The 21,539-nt window shown below is 43.8% G+C and overlaps 1 protein-coding gene across 1 annotated transcript in view; it reads right to left on the bottom strand.

Moving 5' to 3' along the window:
* Nucleotides 1-662: 662 nt before the first annotated feature.
* The window catches only part of LOC119416791 (transmembrane protein 151A), a 21,587-nt gene continuing 710 nt past the window's right edge, over nt 663-21,539 (bottom strand). The window contains exons 2-6 of the mRNA XM_037683981.1: nt 4,325-4,663; nt 3,935-4,069; nt 3,652-3,791; nt 3,502-3,541; nt 663-1,914 (exon numbers count right to left, since the gene is read on the bottom strand). Coding sequence (XP_037539909.1) covers nt 727-1,914; nt 3,502-3,541; nt 3,652-3,791; nt 3,935-4,069; nt 4,325-4,663 — 1,842 coding nt within the window. The 3' untranslated portion in view covers nt 663-726. The remainder of the gene's footprint in view (nt 1,915-3,501; nt 3,542-3,651; nt 3,792-3,934; nt 4,070-4,324; nt 4,664-21,539) is intronic.

Here is a 21,539-nt window from a genome sequence, read left to right as displayed (position 1 = left end):
AGGGGTGCGTGGGTAATGGAGTCCAGGAGATGTGATCAAATGGACGGAGTGCAGAAGAGAGCCAACAGAGGAAGCGATCGCTCCACTTTTTATGAAGTTTTTTTTCCTATCAGCTCCATAACGGTAATGGATGGAGTGGTCGGGAAGCTAATGGAGGAAGATGTAAGACAGCGTGACGAGACGAGGAGGAAAAATCGATGCTTTTCCTTCCTCGCGCGGCGGACCGTGCAGGTGCTGTCCGAGTCGTACCGATCTGTCTGACGGTTCGGTTTTGTGGCTTTTGGAGAATTTTGTTTGCAAACTGAAAACTTGGGAGAAATCTTCTTGTTTGGTTTTTCGCTCGTGTCCGATCTCGTTTAAATTAATGCTTTTAAGACGAGTTTGCTTCAGTGTTGGGCTTCGTCTGCTGCACAACAAACGCACGCTGGTTCAGCAGCTCTCCGAGCGGCCATCTTTAAACTCGTTAGCTCTCCCACTCCAACTCCTCCTGCGTGGAAACGCACATTTCTCCGTCTGATCCGTCGCCCTCGTGTGTTCAGCTGCTCTGTTATGTGCTCGTCTTACTTTGTGACTGCTCCTCTGCCTCTGAACCTGTGGCTTTAGATTCTTGACAGAGCGCACCGTGTCATGTAGACACCCCCCCCCCCCCCCCCCACAGACCCGATCCTCGCAGCTCGGACCCGTTCCCGTGTGCTCCGTTTTCTTCCCTGACCGACTCGTTCTGTCTCACATGTCGTCTCCGGCGTGGCAGCTCTCCTCCCCGTGTATGATGAGCACAGGAAAGAAGAACGCGTCCTGGTAGGATGGAGGGCGATCCCTCTCCCCCTCCCTCCCCTCTCCTCCCCCTCCGCTCTCCTGCTCAGCCTCCTCATCCCGCTCTCCTCTCCTGCCTTCCCTCCTCCTCACCTCCTCCTCCTCCTCCTCGTCCTCTCCTTCGAGGACCCCTCTGGTCTCCTCGTTGTTCTGTCTCGAGCCTAACCCTAGGAATCCTCCTCCTCCTCCGCCTCCTCCTCCTCCGCTGCTGCTTCCTCCTCCACTCCCCCCTCCGTCCTCCCTGCTGCCTCCCAGTCCTCCCATGCTCCTTGAGTGAAACAAGCTGTTCTGACGCCCGCCTCCGAGTCTCCCCAGAGAGAATCCGCTCCGGCTGAGCACCAGTCTTCCTCCGATGCCGCCGCCCGGCCCGGCCGCTCTGATCCCGGCCACGGTGGCGTTCAGGAGGGCTGTGGTTCCCATCGGGGCCCTCAGCCTCGAGGGGAGACTGGAGCTCGACGTGGTTCGCCGACACCGCGGGCAGCTCTGCAGGAGGTACGCTGAGTTGAAGACAACGGGAAGAGCCAGGGGAGGAGGGTGGGAGCCCTGGGTGGGGGTGACACCTTGAGGTCCGGAGATGGGCGTGGAGGCCGTAGGGTTTGTTCCTCCACTGATGTCCAAGTCCATGAGGAGAGCCTCAGAGTAGCTCGGGACCATCTGCTGGTTGCAGCGGATGTGCCACTCCAGCTCCGTCATGTCCACCGTGTTGACGCGAGAGATGGCTCTGTAGCTCGTCCCGTTCAGACCAACTCCCATTCCTCCGGGATGGATCCCGTTCTCAGTCCCTCCGTCGACCCCGTCACCTCTCCCTCCGCCTTGTCCCCCTCCTCCTCCTCCCACGCCGACGTCCTCGTCCTCCCCGAACAGTTTCTCCACGTGGTAGTGGACGTACGCCGTGCGATGCTCGGACACCACCCGCAGCGGCCAGGACAGCAGGAAGGCCGAGGCCAGCCAGAACACTCTGTGCCTGGAGAACCACGGCTGATGAGCCGGATCCTGGAAGGCCAGGATGTGCTCTCGGAAATCCACGTTCTTCAGGTGCATTCCCTCCCTGGCCTCCATGTAGTCGTCGAGCCCCTCGTTCTCCCCGAAGAAACGCGCCCGCTGGCAGAGAAAGAAACACACAGTTACAATAATTTAACAACGTTTAATAAATAATAATCCTTACGAACTGCTGTCAAAGCGAGCGTTGTTGGTTTTTTTGCCTGCGTCTACCTGCGTGTTTGTTTACCTGTTAGCAAAAACTGTCCCATGAACTGATGGACACGCTTTAATGAAAGTAATTATTGGATGGAATTAAATTTTGAACTCAACTTGAGTCAAGATGGCCGCCAAAGCTCATCAATCCTAGCACATAAAAGTGGTGCGAGTTACTGTAACAGACCCGTGTGACGGTAGATCGGCGTCGTCCTCACCAACTCTGAACAGTTGGAGTTCACTCAGATTTACAAGGTTTGATGACTGATGTCACTTTGTAACAAAAACTAATCTTTGTTTAAAACTTTGCTATGAACGTTGCGCCTCACCTTTATTTTCATTTTAATAAGTTAATGCTGAGTGGAAGAAAACAAACTGATACAAAGGGGTTTGTAATAATGCGTGAATGTTTATGAAGCATTCACTCTGCTGGGATCCGGTTTTCTTCTGCGCGTTTTTTCAGCTTCTCGTTCCAAAGTTTTCGTGTCATTTCAACGAATCATAAATCAAAACATTCAGCTCGTTCAGGACAATCCTGCTTTGACTTTTGGCATTGGTGCTTTTTGAGATAGTTGAGACTTTTCTGTCATTTTTTGTCTCATAGAAAATGAACTGATCTCATTTTACATCCTTCATATCTTTAGCTCTGTTTACAACCTTTTACTGCTCCTTTCACTTTTTGTTCTGCTTCAGCTTCTTTCTGCAAATTCAAACTTTTTTTTAGCTACTTTCAGCTGTTTTGTGCTCCTTTCAGCTTCTTTCTGCTAACTACAACATTTTTGTGCTTCTTCTAACGTCTTTCTACTAATTTCAGCTTGTTATGCTACTTTCAGCTTATTGCTGCAAGTTTCAGCTTTTTCTGTTACTTCAGCTTCTATGTAGCTGATTTTATGCTAATTTAAGCATTTTCACCTAAATCCACGTTTTGCATTCATTTAACTTTTTTCAGCCTAATTCTGCACAAATGTGCTTTCTCAACTTCCTTCTTGTAATTTTAGCTTCTTTCTGCATCTTTAGCTACTATTCAGCTGTGGTGTTGTGCGTGTGCAAATTTCTGCTTTTTTCATATAATTTCCACTTTTTTGTGCTCATCTCTGCTTCTTTAATCCCAATTAGGAACAATGTCCTCTCTCCACTCTCCAGGTAATGTAAGCTTCTTTCTGCCTTTTCAGCTAATCTTCAGCTATTTTTTTTGTTAATTTCAACTTTTTTAAGCTAAATTTACATTTTCCATTCTAATTTCTGCTCATTTAAACCAAATTCAGCAAATGTGCGTTCTATCTGCTTTCTTCTGCTAACTTAGGCTTGTACTTCCAATTCAGCTTCATTTCAGCAGATTTTTTTTTTTTAGCTAGTTTCAGCTGTTTTTCAGCAAAGTTCTGCAGCAATAAGGATTCACACTGTATTTTCACAGGAAATGTAATTTCTCTAGCTTTTATTATGGTTGATCTCTATTACTAACAGAAGGAAATATGCATCAGCGCTCCGTCTTACCTGGGTGAGGTAGGCTGCTTCAGCACGCGCGCTGGAGAAGCTAAAATACACAAAGAAGGAGAAAGTCTGTCACAACACGAAGAAAAGAACACCTTTAGGATCCAGTTCACCTCCAAGTCAACCTGTTCTAGAGCCGACTGTTGAACGTACCTGAAACACTTTGTGAAACGAAGGCGGACGGCGGGGTGCCGCTCCAGGTCCAGCAGCTGTTTTGACACGTCTTTGACGCCGTAGCGAGCGTAGTCGAACTCCGAGCTGGAGGCGTGAGTGTTCACCCGCTCGTGGTAGACCTGAGGGGAGCACCGGCAAAGACAAATGAACGAGAAAGAAAGTCGCTACTGTTATTAGAAAAGATTACATAACCAGAACTGCAGCTGAAGTTTCATCGTGCAGCAAAAATAGCTAAAGTGAAAGTAGGAAGTGCGTGCGCCACCTGTGTGGTCGTGTACGCGTCTCCGTTGCGATATCTCGTCACTTGTCTGGTCCTCCTCACGTAGTGATAACTGATGGCCTTCCACCAAATACAGGGAGTGGCCTGCTGGAGTCTCTGCACTCGCTCGTACACCTCCTGACGAACGAGTTAGCATTTAGTTAGAGTTAGCAAGTTAGCAAAACAGGCTCTGCCAGTGTCTCTTTATATCGTCATGATTGCTGTTTTTGTGGCAGAAGCAGAAAAATACAATAAGAGACTTTTAAATGCTCCTAGAATTCTTAATAGAGCTGAACTGAGACCAAAATGCTTGTGGACTATCAAACGTTAGTAAACTCCACTGAATTCAGATTTATTTTGTGGATCGTTTCTGCGCCATCATTTCCGACATACCTGGAACTCGGCGTGAGCCAGCGTGGCCGTCTTGGAGAAGCAGTGCCAACACTCCACCAGGTACACCACGTACAGCATCGCCAGGAAAGCCAGGGGGATGTAGACGTAACCGCTGGAGCACGGGCTCTCCAGGTGCAGGATGTCATTGTAATAGGCCGCCGCCGCAGCGTCGTCGTCGGCGCCGAGGGTTATGGAGGAGGAGCCGAGAACAGGCACGCGGCAGAGAGCGCACCAAGCCAGCGTGGCGAAGCAGCCGTACATGAGGAGGGTCAGGAGGAGGCACTTCCAGTGGGACTCTCTGCACAGAGAGGAGGCCAGAGACTGCTGGACCGGCCGTTGCTGTTGAGGCGCATAAAGAGGAAACGGAGGTTAGGACGGTTCTGACGGCACGTGGGCTTCAGCAGTCACTCTGTTAGAGAAGTTTTGGCATGAATATTTTTATTACATTATGGCTGAGAACATCTTTCCCTCTTGCTGTACAAGAGTCTGCAGCAAACTGCTCCACGCTCATTCGAACATGTTCAATGCTTTATGTATGTAGGGATGCATGATATTGGATTTTTGGACGATATCCAATATGCTAAAACTTGTTTGGCTGATAACCGATACCAATACTGATAGTTGTTTTCCTAGACCTACTTACAGAGACTACACAGCTGTATCTGCTGTGGAATTAAAATACAACATTATTCTGCATGGTCTTTGTCAGTTTGTCCTGCTACCAAATGCAGATGCCAAAAAGGGGCTGAAAATGATGCAACACTTCAACTTGGATTATGTTTAATGTCAAATTTATTCAATTCAGTTTATTTATGTAGCGCCAAATCACAACAGAGTTGTCTCAGGGCACTTTACAGGAACATTCACATAAAAGCCAATTAGTAAAGTTCTCCATCTAAGGAATCCAGCAGACAAGTTGAATCTTGGCTTCGTTGCAGTCTCCCATGCTGAGCAAGCACAGTGGCAACAGTGGAAAGGAAAAACTCCCTTTTAACAGGAAGAAACCTCCAGCAGAGCAGGCTCAGGACAAGCGGCCATCTGCCTTTTATATCGGTAAGTTCTTTTGAACTTTATCGCTAATATCGGCCGATAATATTGTTCATCCCCACCTATGTATGTAATCTGTCTTGAATGTGTCCTTGAAAGTAAAACACTGGTCAAAAATGTTCTCCTGCCATCAAGTGTGGTTCTTTTTATTTAAATATTAAGTGAGAATATTTTTCTCCAACATTTGTAGACGTTTTTCTCTTGATGAGCGGTGATATTCTTTACAGTACTGTACAAAAGCTGGAGGCAGGTGTCGAAAAGAAGCTGTGAAACATGTTTTTAGGATCTTAAATTATTCTTCTGTGGAAGTTTCTCGCTCGTGTCTTCGTGTAACCCCAGACACACTGAGTAGTGTTGAGATCAGGGCTCTCATTATTTTATATCCAAGGACTCGAAAGATCGACAGCTGGGAGGTTTATTTGGACAATCAGTTTGGACACTTGTAATTTGGATAGAAGTAGAAACAATACTTATATTTTTTTAGGTCTCTCTACAGCAGTAATGGGACTAAACATTGCACGCTCTGACGAGCAGGTTTTCGTTACATTGGTAGACATTCTGACTGAACGATTGTCCGTTGTTCAACCTAAATAACGTTAGCATCATCTGAGAGGTTCAGCTCCTCAAACAACCTATTTCAATTTTTCATTCATTACTCCAGTTTTTCCTGAGTATTTCTTTGAAGGATATTCTGTTACTTGGCTTCGTTTCCATACTGGAGGTACAGCGTTTTTAATCATATATTTGTGATATTATAGGTTTTCTTGTGTTTTTTTTCCCTTTAGTCTCGTCTACCTCAGTCAAGTTCACACTTATTTTACACCTTAATTAAAAAAGCAACGATGAGTCCTTCTGCCTCCGCATTTTCCTGTACATTCATGACATTTTTTACTTCAATTGCTCCATAAAGACACTTTGGGCCACACTTATCTGGATGTGAAGGAGTTTCACAGGCATCTCTTACTTCTTAAAAGACGATGGACATCGGATTTTAAAGGTACAACGCATCTTTCACTAGTTTTTTTACAACATTTCCTATGCTGACCAGTGAACCTACAGTCCTCAACATTGCCATGTTTTTAGGGGGTTTTTTTTGTAATCATTTGAATAGCACTAGTTAAAAAAGCAGTTTGCACTGAAATCTTTGCCTGGGACCTCACAGGTGTGATGTAACGTGAAACTACCAACCAAACCCATAACATCAAACCTGCTTCTGTTTCAGCCAATGACCATCATTGATCATCATCACTGGTTACCAAGACACCTGAACAGAAGCCTACAAAATCCCTGATTTGTACACTTATAAGAACTGAGGTGGTTTTGAATGCAAAATGTGATCACTAGGCAAATGGACTGTACTTGTATAGCGCCTTTCTATCTTCTCGAGATACTCAAAGCTCTTTACAACACAATCTCATTTACCCATTCATACAGCACTCTACTAGATCTCTACAAAGCTAATTGAACAAATCATTCTAAAGAGACTAATCAGAGCTTTATCACTTTCATACACTGATGGGACACACATCAGAGGCAACGAGGGGTTCAGTCAGTGTCTTGCCCAGGGACACTTCGGCATGTGACTGCTGGTGGATTCGAACCCCCAACTCTTGCATTGGAGGACGACTGCTCTAACCACTCTGCCACAGCCGCCCTAGGCCTGACTAGTTACGAGGAGTTTTAATGTATAACACGGTGTAAAGAAACTGGTGATGAAACCACAAAAGTTTTTTGTCACACCATTACTATGGTTTAAAATGACTAGAAAGGAGATAATGGAGACGTTGCTTTTTACTCTCCCTTTTGTGACTGGACCTACTGCTCTGAGTTGTCAGTAGTAAAAATGGATTAAGTTTTAAAATGTTTGTTTTAATACTGGAATTCATGGAGACCATGGCATTCTTACTCAGGGTTATACTGTCAACGTAACACATCTTCTGGCCTGTGTCTAGTAGTCACACCAAATAATGATTTCGTTTTTCTTCAGTCATTTTAATTTAAAGATTTCTCATAAAAAAAAATAACAGAGTTTATATTTAGTAAAGTAAAGTAAACTGCTATGTGTTGTCATCATTGAATGTTCTCATACAATGGTGAAATTAGTTCACTGCGTTTCATTCTAGAATTGCGCCGCTCGGTGTGGCTGCATGTTGGAGTAGCTGTTACTTTCATTCTGAGTTATTGCTTTTGAAAACTGTAATTCCTACTTTTTCTTGAAGTAAATCGCTTTTTCCAGATTATTTACTCTGGTATCAAATGCTGTGCAGCTGGATGGATTATTACTAAAAGCTTGTTACTTTTGGGCATTTGTTATGATGTGTAACCGTGACAACAAGGTGTTTTTTAACAACCAGGAGCAGCTGATTAACATCTCAAAAGCTCAAATACTTCAACCACAGTCCCAAATCCCAAATGAGTTGAAATGGAGACACTGTAGACGTCAACCTGGCGGCGGTGCTCGAGTACCTGACCGCTGAGATCCTGGAGCTAACTCGACTCGTGACAATGGGAGGACCTGGGTCATACCCCGGCACCTTCAGCTGTCTGTCTGGGGTGACGAGGAGCTCGGCAAACTGCTGGGAGGAGTGACCATCGCACAGGGTGAAGTTTTGCCTGGCATTCGGGCAGTCCTGCTGCCCAGGAGGACAGAGAGGCCCGCCGGATCTGACAGCAAGTTGGATCCAGGTGGACGGATCGGTATCTGTGGCCAGATTTTTAGGATTCGCTGCAGGAGATCCTTCCTGCCCACAGCTTTGAGCATCTATAACAACTCTTGAAAGAAACCAGGATGATGAGCTACGATAACACTTAATTTCCCTTTGGGATTAATAAAGTATTTCTGAATTTGAATTCATCCATCACACCTGAGATACACCCAGGTGGAGCAGTGGGCAGCTATTTAAGCGTTCGGGGAGTAATTGGGGATTGGGTGTCTTGCTCAGGGTCACCACGACGTGGGAATGGCTGGTAGTCAAAACGCGACTTTCTGGTCCCCTGTCGACTCCACCCCATCTCGGCCCCTTACGAAAGCATTCTTCTTTTAGGCGGCACGGTGGATCAGTTGGTAGAGCTGTTGCCTCTCAGTGAGAAGATCGCTGGACCAAATCCCAGCCCGGGGTATTTCTGGATGGAGTTTGCATGTTCTCTCCGTGCATGTATGTGTTTTCTCTGGGTACTCCAGTTTCCTCCCACAGACCAAAAACATGCATGTTAGGCTGATTGGTAACTCTAAATTGTCTCTAGTTCTGAGTGAGAGTGAATGTTTCTCGTTTGTCTCCAAGTGTCCCTGTGATGGACTGGAGACCTGTCCAGAGTGTACCCCACCTTGCACAGGGACTGGTGGACATGGGCACCAGTGACCCCCGCGACCCGAAAAGGAAGACGCGGGTAAAGATAACGGATGGATGGATTCTTCTTTTACACTTACCTTATTTAGTGAGATAAAATTCTCGTATGCGCTCGAGTTTAGAGTAAAAAAAACGTGATAAATAATAAAGTATGTGTTAATATTTAACAGAGTCAGAGGGGTGAAAGAGATTTCAGGTATTTGTCGAAGAAGAAATACACATTTGATGTGCCCAAAGACCCCCTCTGGTAAAGAAATAATAACCTTCCTGTTTGGTAAACAGTGTCATGTTTCTGAGTGAGCGCGTATGCTGGGGTCCTGACTGAAAGAAGGCATTACGCCGCCCTGGCATACCCGCCTTCAGTAAGTGCAGCACATTAGACACACACGCCGTTTATGCTGCTCTCTAAGTGCACACAGCTCCACTTCCACTGTGAAGACATCACTGCACACACAGACACACAAGCAGGTCTAGCACGACGTTCTTCTCTCAATGCACACTCAAGTCACCGCGCACGTTTGCAGCATTGTGATGCAGCCTACAGGAGGATAAGTGAATAATTTAAAGAACGATGCTTCTAGAGCGTTCTCCGGCCAACTGACTCCGCTCCAACATCAGGGGCACGTTGGTGCTGATGCAATCCGTGCATGAATGAGGGACAGACGGAAAGCTTCTTTTTTTTTTTTTTAAATCACGAAAGGGAAAACGTGGATCTGCTCTGCTTCATGACGGGGGAGGAGTTCATGCCAAGTGTCACAAATAAGAAAAAAAAAAGGAATACAATTTAAAAATAAATTAATACAAACAGATGGGATGACACCGGTGTCCTTCCCTCTTCTCAGTCAAGTCTGCCAGTCCTGTCAGCACATCTCTCCCTCCATTTATCCCCCCCCCCCCCCCCCTCAATCATTACCACTCTTCTCTCCTCTCTCATCTTCTTCACTGTGCAGCTCTGTGGAGCCACAATATATTTGCTGGGAAATGGGACTGGTCGCGCTCACACAAAGCCCCCGTCTCCGTCTTTTATTTTTCTGACAAATATGTACGTCAAGGGCGAGCAGACTGAAGGACGCCGTTTCCAGACATCACTTTGATGATGCTGCCTAAAAACAACCAACAGCTCATTTGAGGATCTAAAAATAGACATAAAAAGCAGCAGCATCACTTTCACATCATATTTCTTCTACTGTGTCTTCTTTCTTTAGATCTTCTGTTTCTTTTCCAAATATTTCCTCGACACAGTCTTTCCTTACCCTTCGTCCTCTACGCTACACCTCCTCCATGCATCCTCTTTAGGTCATTTAAGTGGACTGATCGAGTTGAAAGTGTACACCGAAGGCTGAAGGGAGGTGAGGAGACAGAGGCAGTCATAAACTTTATGAATGCAAGATATGAAAGGAAGCTAAGTGAGACGGAGGAGAAAGATTAAAGAAACAGCAAAAAATGGACAGATTGCACCAAACCCCGGGGAATCTCGCGTTTTCCTTTTTGTTTTGCCCTTGCCGAGTCCAAGTAGCTCCAGTATTTTTCCATAGCAGTTTTTGCAAACGGGCCAAGAAGAAAAGAATATTTGAGCAACAACAACAAAAAAGGGAACTGCGAGGGTTTGGTCCAACAATTTCAGCAGTGAGGCAGGCAAAAAAAAAAAAAAAAAAAAAGCTTCAGGACTGGAGTCAAATTCGTCCTGTTTGCACTTACTGTGCCAGCTCTCTTCGAGAAAAAAAGACAAGGCACAAAGCGATGCCACTGAATGACAGAGCCTGGAGACAAACTGAACTTGGACTCTGCAGCAGAACCACTGATGAACCAGTGACCTTACAGAGGTCACACTCCAGGACTGCGACCTACAGAGAATAAAAATTCTCAGCCCTGGGTCAGTTTACTTGCAGTAACATTATATGTCTGTTCTAGAGGTGGGTGACAGGATAACTTTTAATTTTTGAGGGATTAGACCAGAGTTATCCAAACATTGTCCAACTATACTGAAAGTTTTAGACGTTCCTCTGTTTTGACACGCCTGATTTGAATGGATGTGCCATTAACAGCTTCTGCAGAACTTGAAGACCTGATGAAAAGCAGGGAAACATCTAGGACAGCAGACCTTTGAGGAACAGGATTTGGCACCACTGCTTAGACTCGTCTGCCAAAACAGAGCTTGTTAGAATGCGCCGTATAAATGACCCATCGGTTGTTGCACCCAATTATTTCCAAGATGTGGAAAACTGAACGAATCGCAGAATTGGACATTTACAAGTTTTGGTCAAAATGCTGTGGAATTTGTTGATATGTAGATTTTGCTAAGCGCACTCCTGGAAAACTGTGCCGAGTGTTTGTACAACACTTGTGCAACTGAACCAAACGTGTCTACTCTATCTGATTCCAAGTGAAAATTTGTGTATTTTCCTCAAAATTTTACATCTCTAACTTGTCGCAGCCCAGAGTAGAGTTGCATTCGGCCCAAAAAATCCGACCCGACCCGGCCAAACATTATTAATTAAGCTTTGGTTGCTTATATAGTTATTAACGGTCGACGAACGCAAGTGGCTGAATAAAAGGGGCAGAAGATCGAAGCTGAGGGGGTGTTTGTCCTTTCATGGCCATCAAAGTGCATTAAATCACTGCTTCTGCATTATTCAGACATGGACCCTGCTTTGACATGTCGAATATTTTTGGATCTCACCTGTTTGTGTCGTCGGCTGCGCGCGTCTGCTGAGCGTAGCGGCTGAACGTCCATTTGGGCGATGGATCGCTTCCTGGCAGTACAGGTAGTCCTATCTGAAGCTCAACTGACCTTTATTTGACCTCTTTCAAGGTCTGTGAGAGCATGGTCAAATGGCCGCATGCGGCTGGTCAAGGTATGACAAGCCATGTTGCCATATAATTGGATCGTCACTTGCGCGTGTCCACTGACGCAATGAAAAGCTCGACACTGACCCAGCCATCCAAACCATTATTATGGCCAGACTCGCCCCGAATTCGGGTCAGTTCGGGTCGGGCTTTGGGCCCCGAGTTAGAAATGACAGCTCTCGACCATAGAGATCTCGAACTACCAGAGAGATAAACAAGCACGGCCTTTGGTGGCGGCAGGAGTCACAGAGATGTTCGGGGGAGGGAGGGGGGTCTTTACCTCAGGTGGAGGAGTGTAAGTATCTGGACATCTTATTCACGCGTGATAGTAGAATGTAAAGCGCTATGTGTTGTCAACATTGTATGTTCCCATACAATGGCGAAATTGGTTCTCTGCATTTAACCCATCAGAACTGGGATGCACCCAGGTGGAGTAGCAAGAGATGGATTGACTAAATGGGAGCCTGTCATCAGAAGTGAGGGCGTTGATTTGGTCATTCGTGGTGTAAAGGAGCTGAGTCGAAGGGTAGAGCTCTCAATTTACTGGTCTGACTACAATACAACCCTCACCTGTAGTCATGATGTTTGGATCAAAGTTCCAGGATACAAGCAGCCAAAATGAGCTTCCTTTATAGGGTGGCCAGGCTCAGCCTTAGAAATTGTGCAAGGAGCTCCATCACCCGGGGTTAGCTCAGAGTAAAGTCACTGCTCCTTGGCTTTAAAGGAGTCAGTTGAGGTGGGTCGAGCACCTGATTAGGATACATTCTGGATGCCTCGCTTTGGATGTTTTCCTGGCACGCCCCACTAGCAGGAGACCCCAGGGAAGATCCAGAACACTCTGGAGGAATTATGTATCCTCTCTGGTCTGTGAACATTTTGGGGTTCCCCAGGAGGAGCTGGAGGGTGTAGCTCTCCTGGACCTGTTGCCTCTGCGACCAGACTACACGAAGACGTTGATGAAGAGTCTGAATGTTTTGGGTACGAACTGATTAACTGACAATTTGAATCTTCTCAAGATTCTGACCTCCACGTTCTTGGGTAATAGTTTCTGCATTCTTATATAAAAATCACAGGTTAATCTCAAGAGTATTACATTTCTTTTTATCTTAAATCTAGACGTGGTGGGTTGATAAATGACCAATTCCATGATTTTTTGCAATTGTCATGGAAACAGCTGAGAGTAGTCCAGAATTAATTTTTAATCACAGCCTCTGATTGTAGACCAGCATCTCACAGCTTTACAGGCTTTAGGTATCTTGGCGTTACTTGCGCTATCCTTTTTTTTTTTTTTCCAGAAAGCCATATAAGCTGTCCAAATATGCAATCTTCTAATGGTTTATATTTTTAAAAAAAAGTTGCTTCTAACAATTTTTACATCTTTAAAATATTGTTTTGGGGTTAATTTAACTCAACGTCATCAAGGTTATTGCAATGGTTAGAAAACAGCAAATAAATCCGTGACTTGCTTTAATGCTCTCCACCACGGCCCACGTCCTTACAGCTTTTAGTCGCTATTTCTGTTCAGATCGGGGTGGGCAACATTTTATTCCTCCAAGATATTTATAGCAATTGAAGGACCACATAAAGAATTGGAAAACAAATTTTATTTAGGACATAAAGACTGTTTCAGGCTTTATTTTGTGCTCGATAAAAAAAATGTCTCACAAATACTCTTTAGAAAGGTAAGACATAACTTCTGTAAACTGGCTCCATGAAAATATATATTTGTTAGGTTAAATAAAAAAAATAATAATAATAAAGGTATAGGCAAATTGTAATTGTTGGCAACAAAACATGGCTGCCGATTTCCCTCGTGTATTACAAATAATGCCGTAAACATTTTGTAGTAAATGATGCTTATTTAGTGATTTTTTTTTTTTTAATTTATCACAGATGAAACATTTTAACAAATCTAATCAGAAACACTAGTATTTGACAGCTTTTTTAGATCAGCAGATGTTCTGGGTGTAGATTTCACAACAAACCCGTGCTGCATGTTAAGCACATAAATAATTCTGCCCCTCTGCTCACCTGTACACTTGAAAAATTAAAGTCCCTGTGCAACAAGCAGATTATTTCCACGCATCCCTTTGTGTTTCAAGGGCCTAATAGACTTGCTCTCTCCCACTCGGGCTCTCAGCGTGAACTGATTCAGCTGGTTAGGTGTGATTGAAGCAGCTATAATTAGCAGTCCTGGTGTGTGGGTGGCAAATGAGGTGGAGAAGAGAGAAAAATGTGCTGCTGTTGCCTGCACAGCACCGCCGTTAATATGATTCCCTTTTATCGGAATTGGACTGAGTCATTTGAGGATGTCAGGTTGTATCAATAACTGTGCTGCAATGACAAATAAATTATTAGCGCTTACTGTCGAGTTCATCATCATACGCGCACACTAAAGACATTATTCCTTCATCGTTTACTGCAGGGTGATTCAACTAAACTGCTCAGGGGGTCACAGTTACTGACAGCCAGCGATTACAGTCATTATGTAAATAAACCAAGTATTACAATGATCCGTTACCTTTTAAACAGGTTTCATTTGATGCATTGAATCATACATGCAATACATATAACACAAACGTGTAATTCAAAGAAATTACATTTCAAGATTTATTTCCTTGCAATAAAAGTTGTGATAATCAAATGTGAAGCAACATTAAAAACAAAAAATGACACACTATGCCTCCTATTTAACACCATATTATTCTGCCATCTCTGACTTGTCAAATCTTTACGCTTTTCTAAATAAAAACAAAATGTTGACGTTTTTTTAGTTCCCTGAGTGACCGACATGTTGCTGCTCCAGGTGGGTCCATTAAGGACCAGTTCTCATTTACAATAAAATGGCTGCACAGACCAGTTCGTCCTCAGACGGTTCATAAACGACAGGTGAAGCGTCCACGCCCCTCTCAGGTGTGAGCTTAGAGCGGAACAAAAGAGGCGGAGCAGAACTCAGCTGGGTTGAAAGCGAGTGTGATGCATATTGAACTTCTCCGTGTCATTTACTATAATGAGTTATCTCAGTTAATCGATTCCATTTATAAACCATTTTAAACCAACTACAAAGCTGTTGTGTGTCATCGTTAGTATTCCCCCAGAAATAAATCTGTTTAATCCGGCTCGCGGGCGATCACACACTGATATGATCCGTTTATCAGAACTCCACGCACAGCAGAATAGAGAAAGAGCGTTTTACCCTTCGACTCATGTTTCTACTAATTTAATTCTGATAATTAAACCTCATTAACACCAAGACACAGATATTTGTAGACCCCAGATTAAAGCAAAGGTGTGTCTCTGTTTAACTGTGTTATTTCCCCCCAAACTCACAAAGTTCTCTCAGTGAGAGAGTCCTTGAGAGACTGTGTGAGCTGCAAAGCATGCTGGGTAGCCTTGTGGAAATTACCAGCGCTGATGATGGAATGGATGAAGCCGTGCAGAGGACCTGACTTAACTTTGTTGGATTTTTCTACCTGGATTATTGAGCATGAATCAGGTAATTTAGAACCACTTTGGCCATGACTGGCTCAAATGAGTCGGCGGGGGAGAGGGCGGACTACAGAAACCATCTTAGCACCATCAAACTGGTTGACCCACTATGTGAAGGTGCTTTTAAGACGGAGTTTGTTGTGGTTCCTCGGACTGATGAAGTCTTATGGATGAAAGATGAAACATTTCAACAAAAAGAAACCGTCCAGAGGACCTGACTTAACTGTGCAATGTTTCTGAGTGTGGAAATGGGTTGACCTTGTTAAAGTCCTGTTCGTGTTTGCTTTGGTATTGATGGTGAAGTCTCTGTTATTGGCTGTAAACTGACACCATGAGTCAGAGGTTGTTCCCGGTACGTATAAGGGGGAAAAAATACTGAGTGGTTGAGCAGTGAGTATCCTCACTGAAGAATGAAGTCACAGGGTGATGCCTGGCCTTGTGCAAGTCGATGCTTTCAGTGGAGGGTGGGCCGCCCTCCTTTGATACTGGTAAGGGAAACATGGCTCTGAATTGGTATACATCTCAGCTCCACGACTGGGTGCTGTCATTAGTGGACCAACCTAAATATGTGACCAATGACGTCCAAATGAGAAACAATGAAGCTGCAGCTTTGAATGTAACATTATGCCAAACGTCTCCATCAAGAGTTTGTATTGTGAATGACTCAGCTACTTCTTATTCTTTCAGGTTTTCCATCTTTAGGAGTCACCACAGGGAGTCATCCTCCTCCATCTCACTCTGTCCTCTGCATCCTCTATCCTCACTCCAACTACCTCCATGTCCTCTTTAGCTGTATCCATAAATCTCCTCTTTGTCTTTTTCCTGGTAGCTGCATTTGTAACATCCTTCTACCAGTATACCCACTGTTCCTCCTCTGGACATGTCCAAACCATCTCAGTCTTTATCTCCCAGTTGTTCAACCTGTGCTGTACCTCTGATGATCTCATTCCTAACCTTCTCCATCCTTGTCACTCCTAAGGAGAACCTCAACATCTTCATTTCTGCCACTTCCAGTTCTGTCTCCTGTCTTTTTATCAATGTCTCTGTCTCCAGACCGTACAACACAGCTGGTCTCACCACAGTCTTGTAAACTTTTCCTTTAATCTTTGTCGTCACCCTTTTGTTGCAAATCACTCCTGAAACTTTTCTCCATCCACTCCATCCTGCCTGGACTCTCTTTTCACGTCTTTTCCACACTCCCCATTTTCCTGGACAGTGGACCCCAAGAACTTGAAGTCCTGCACCTTTGTGACCTCTGCTCCTTGTAACCTCATTGTTCCACCTCCTCCCTCTCATTCACACACGTACTCTGTCTTACTTCAGCTGACTTTCATTCTTCTTCTTTCAAGTGCATACCTCCATCTCTCCAAGTTCTCTTCCACCTGTTCTTATCACAGATCACAATGTCATCTGCAAACATCATAGTCCACGGGGATTCCTGCCTGACCTCATCTGTCCTGACCTCATCATTCCTGAATGACTCTCAGCTACTACCACATGAAATTTTCTATTTAAATGAGTTGGCAGTTTTTGTGTCCGCTACGACTGGTTTGTTGTGGCGACCATCTTCTCTTTGACTGTCTCCACAAGTTATTTAGTTGTACAAATACATCCAATAGCCATTTCCTGAAGGTTTCTATAAAAATCCATCCATCAGTTCATGAGATATTTTGCTAAAAGACAAAAAAGTATCAGCTTCAACATTTAAAGTTTTAAGCAAAAATGTTGCACAATGAGTAACACTTGAAGCTTGTTGTGAATGATTTAAATACAACCACATGAAATGTTAGCAAAATATCTGTGAAACTATCAATTATTGTGCTTTCAGCTGACTGTGGCGGCCATATTCAATTGGATTAGTTAATAATTTGAAGATCCAGTGAGATCCAGTGATAATCACTTCCATGTAAAATTGTGGTGACAGAAAGAAACGTGTGTATCAAATTAGCCATTTTAACGTCAATCATGCGACCCTGCCTGATTTGTAATCGCACTCGTGTGAGCCCAGGAGCGCACTCCTCGAGGATCTGAGAGCAAATAAAGTTAATGGAGCTATGAGTGCGCAAGAGGCTGAGAGGCAAGAAGTAGAGAGATACCGGCAGCTCAACTCCACAAGGCGAATCTGAAACAGGAAGGAGATCAGGAGAGGCTGAGGGAGTAATGGAGGCAGGAAACAGATGGAGGCTGAAATCATTGCATTACGTCGCGCTGTCTGCAGAGAAGGCGTGAATAAAGACTGAGGAGAGCGGTGGAATAAACTGAAAGGCATCCTTTAACGAGCTTACTCCATGTTATGTCTTTAAATTACCGGCACGCGAGTACTACGGTCTGTGTTCTCGTCATTAGTCTTAGGTTGCAGAAAAACAAGTTAGTCCTACTTAGACTGGGAAAGGAAACTGTTCTGTTCTCAAGACGAGATGTTCACAGTTGATAAATAAAAAGAAGAGCACAAAAAATTAACAGTCTATTGGGACAGTGGACAGAGATAATTGTGTATATTTTGTGCGACTGCTGAATAGGTGGTTGTATCTGTGAGGGTTAAACCCCGTTGTTGTCAGAGCTGGAAGCCAAGTTAGACACAAAGTGGTGCAGCCAAGCTTTCTGTCCAGCTTTGCCCCACTCCATGAGCCTCGTGGTAACAGTGAAGTCATTTAGCAGCGCTCTACCTGCCGTCTTTACAAAACCATTTTATTGCACCGTTGCTACATTTGTGACCCATGCTGTCAAAATGAGCTGGAAGGAGCACGAGCAGCGGCGCAAAAAAAGAAGGAGAAAGTGAAAATACTGATTTTGACAGTTGAAATAAATGGTGTCTCCATAAATGGTTTAATGGGGGGGAGGCATGTGGGAGCCACTGAAAATCCAGGGGTGGCACCAAAACCAAAAGCCAGAGCAGTAGAGTGGAGTTTGCGTGTTCTCTCTGTGCATGTGTGGGGTTTCTCCGGGTACTCTGGTTTCCTCCCATAGACCAAACACATGAATTTTGGGCTGACTGGTGACTAAATTGTCCCTAGGTGTGAGAGTGAATGGTTGTTTGTCTCGTTTGTCCATGTGTCCCTGTGATGGAATGGAGACCTGTCCAGGGTGTGCACCACCTCTCGCACAGCGACTGCTGGATATGGACACCAGTGACCCCCGTGACCCAAAAAGGAAGAAGTGGGTAAAAGAATGGAGGTTCAATTGATCCTAAACGGTTAGTGGGGATTCAAATTTACACCAAGCAAGTCCAACAAAGTTCAGTCAGGTCATCTGAATGTTTTTTTTTTTTGTTGAGATTGTTCATCCTTCATCCAAAGGACTTCATCAACCCGAGGAGCCACAAACAAACTGAGTCCCACATGCAGCACACTCACATAGTTCAATGGGACTAACCTGTATAAATGCAGGTTGAATGAATAGTGGACTAACCAGTTTTCTGGTGAAAAGACGGTTTCTGGGGCCCGCCCTCTCCCCCGTCGACTCCTCTGAAGCAGCCATAGCCAAAGAAACCGTCCGGATGACCTGACTGAACTTTGTTGGATTTTATACTTAGATTATTGAGAATAAACTTTGATGTTTTGAATATGGATTTAGATTAGCAAATCACTGCATTCTGTTCTTAAATTACATTTTTGGACACTACATCCCAACTTCTGCAGAACTAGGGTTGTACAAACTATGACTCCTTAAAACTCAAGGCACCAGTAAGTCCTGCTGATTCAAGCCAAATAAGTTGGATCATCTGAAATGTATAATTCAGACCGAAATTATGAATATTAATACTTGTCAGGGGATATAAAAAGCTCTGCTATGTGAATAAGAGACAAAACACAGCAGAGTATTTGTACTCTGTAAACATAAGATAAATCGCTGTAGATTACCTGGGTGTCCAAATACTTAAAAAGTCTTCAGTTGATTCTGAATTGAATTCAAAATCCTACTTCTAACCTACAAATCCCTCAACAACCTAGCTCCATCTTATATTCGAGATCTTACTGTTCCATTTTTTTCCAAGCAGAGCACTTTGCTCTCACAGAGTGCAGGTTTACTTGCGGTTCCTAGAGTTTCCAAAAGCAGAATGGAAGGCAGATCTTTCAGTTATCAGGCTCCTCTCTTGTGGAACCAACTTCCAGTTTCTGTCCGTGAGGCTGACACATTGTCCAGTTTTAAGACGTTCCTTTTTGATAAATCCTATAGTTAGGGTTGGCTTGTTATGCTGCCTTAGGATTAAGACTACTGGAGGACAAACTGACCTTATTTCTTAAAATTAATTGGTAAAATTAAATAGTTTTCATTTCATATAATTTCTATCTTAACACGTGATTCTCGACCTGCCATTGTGTATCTGTTCCTCCTTCCTGTTCCTCTCAAATCCAGCTGGTCGAAGCAGATGGCCGCTTGTCCTGAGCCTGGTTCTGCTAAAGGTTTCTTCCTCATGAACAGGGGTCTGCAGCCACATGCAGCTTTTTGGTCCCTTCGCAGCGGCTCCTTCAAGCTTTGACCAAAACTAACATAAAACTGAATTTTATGGGACGTTACACCCACAGCAAAAAAAAAAAAAAAAAAAAGTAGTTTTAGCAGTTTTCTTGTCATTTCCTTTGTAATATACAGAGTAAATTATACTCACTTTAACGTTATGCTTTATTTCTTCAAAGTAGGACACTCAATTTCTCCACACACAAAAAAAAACACAAGCCTGCACAGTTCATTGTTTTAGTTTTTTTTAAATGGCAAAATATCTTCATTTTCTTTACAAGAATCCAGTCTTCTGTGAGACTTGTGACCATATGGGCACCAGTGACCCCCTGCAACCCAAAGAGGAAGAAGTGAGTAAAGATAATATGGATGGATGGATGAATGGAATCCGGTCTTTAGTTTTGTCTCAAAATGTAAAAATATCAATAAATGTTAACAGATGTTTTTATTTTTATAATTTCATGCCAGAAAAGCCCCCTCTAACAAAGTTAAAGTGGCCCATGAGCCACCAGTTGATAATGACAATTGTAGCAGGTTGTGTGGCTCTGGACTCATTTCATTTAGTGAACGAAAAGGGCAGAAATGGCTCTTTAAAGGTTGCAGACCCCTGCACACGAGGGAGTTTTTCCTTTCCACCGTCTCCTTCGTGTTTGCTCAAGATGAGAGTTCTGCGACGGAGTTCAACTCAAATCGGTCTGCTCCTCACATAAATTATGTCAAATTATTATTTTTAAACATGAATGTTTCTGTGCAGTGCCCTGAGACGACTTCTGTTGTCACTTGGCGCTGTATAAATAAACTGAATTGAATAGATTAATAAAATTTCAGATAAATAAGCATATCATATTTGAAGATGTCCAATTTGATTTCTATTTTCAACACGTGACAATGTCAATAGAAAAATCTATGCAAATCTTGTTTTGAGTTTTTTATTTGGCCCCTTGATTTGACTGTTTTAATAACTACACTTTTATTTGATTTTAATTGATTTTTGTCTGTACTTTACAGAAGACAAAAGAGATTACCGTGGACTTCAGAAGGAACAAACACACCTACCCCCCCCCCCCCCCCCCCCCCGCCCTGAAAATAAGAGGATCTGTGGTGGAAGTGGTCTCCAGCTGCAAGGACTTGGGTGTACACATGAATGACAACCTCAGCTGGAGCAACACTTCCAGCCTGATCTTTGCAGAGAGTAGTGAAGGCTGCACAGAAGTCTGTTGGAGTCAGCCTCCCCACCATCACAGACATCTACACCTCCAGATGCAGGAAGAGGGCCACCTGCATCACGAAGGACCCCACTCACCCAGCACACACAGTTTTTACACCGCTCCCCTCAGGCAGGAGGTTGAGGAGCATTAAGTTCAGAGCCACTAGGCTGAGGAACAGCTTCTACCCTGAGCCTGTTAGACTCATGAATCTCTAACCAGAATAATCACTGTGAAAAAAATTACATCATGTTGCTGCTGATCTGTTTCATGTTGCTGCTTATCTGCTCACACAGACTCATGTCCGTGCTGCTGTTCGGCGTAATGTTTTTATGCTATTAGTGCTTAGTGTATATTTAGTTAATGTTGTTTTTTTAGTTCATATCTTAAATGTTATTACTGTTTTTCTTTTACATTTTATTGTTGGATGTAACTGGGACCCTGTGTAAATAATTTCGTTCCACCACATGTACCACGAGGTGCGATTGACAAATAAAGAACCTTGAATCCTTTAAATGTTGTCTAAAACAGGTCTCTCTTGTAAATGAGTCCACGTGACTCAGACTAACCAGTATAAATAAAGGTTGACTCTGGACACTAACCAGTATAAATAAAGGTCGACTCTGGAGACTAACCAGTATAAATAAAGGTCGACTCTGGACACTAACCAGTATAAATAAAGGTTGACTCTGGAGACTAACCAGTATAAATAAAGGTTGACTCTGGAGACTAACCAGTATAAATAAAGGTTGACTCTGGGCACTAACCAGTATAAATAAAGGTCGACTCTGGGCACTAACCAGTATAAATAAAGGTCGACTCTGG

The sequence above is a fragment of the Nematolebias whitei genome, chromosome 1 (genome assembly GCF_014905685.2).
Source record: "Nematolebias whitei isolate Nwh7 chromosome 1, NemWhi1, whole genome shotgun sequence".
Classification (NCBI taxonomy): domain Eukaryota; kingdom Metazoa; phylum Chordata; class Actinopteri; order Cyprinodontiformes; family Rivulidae; genus Nematolebias; species Nematolebias whitei.
Note: the sequence above shows the minus strand (reverse complement) of the source record. Positions and strands in the feature narration are given on the sequence as shown.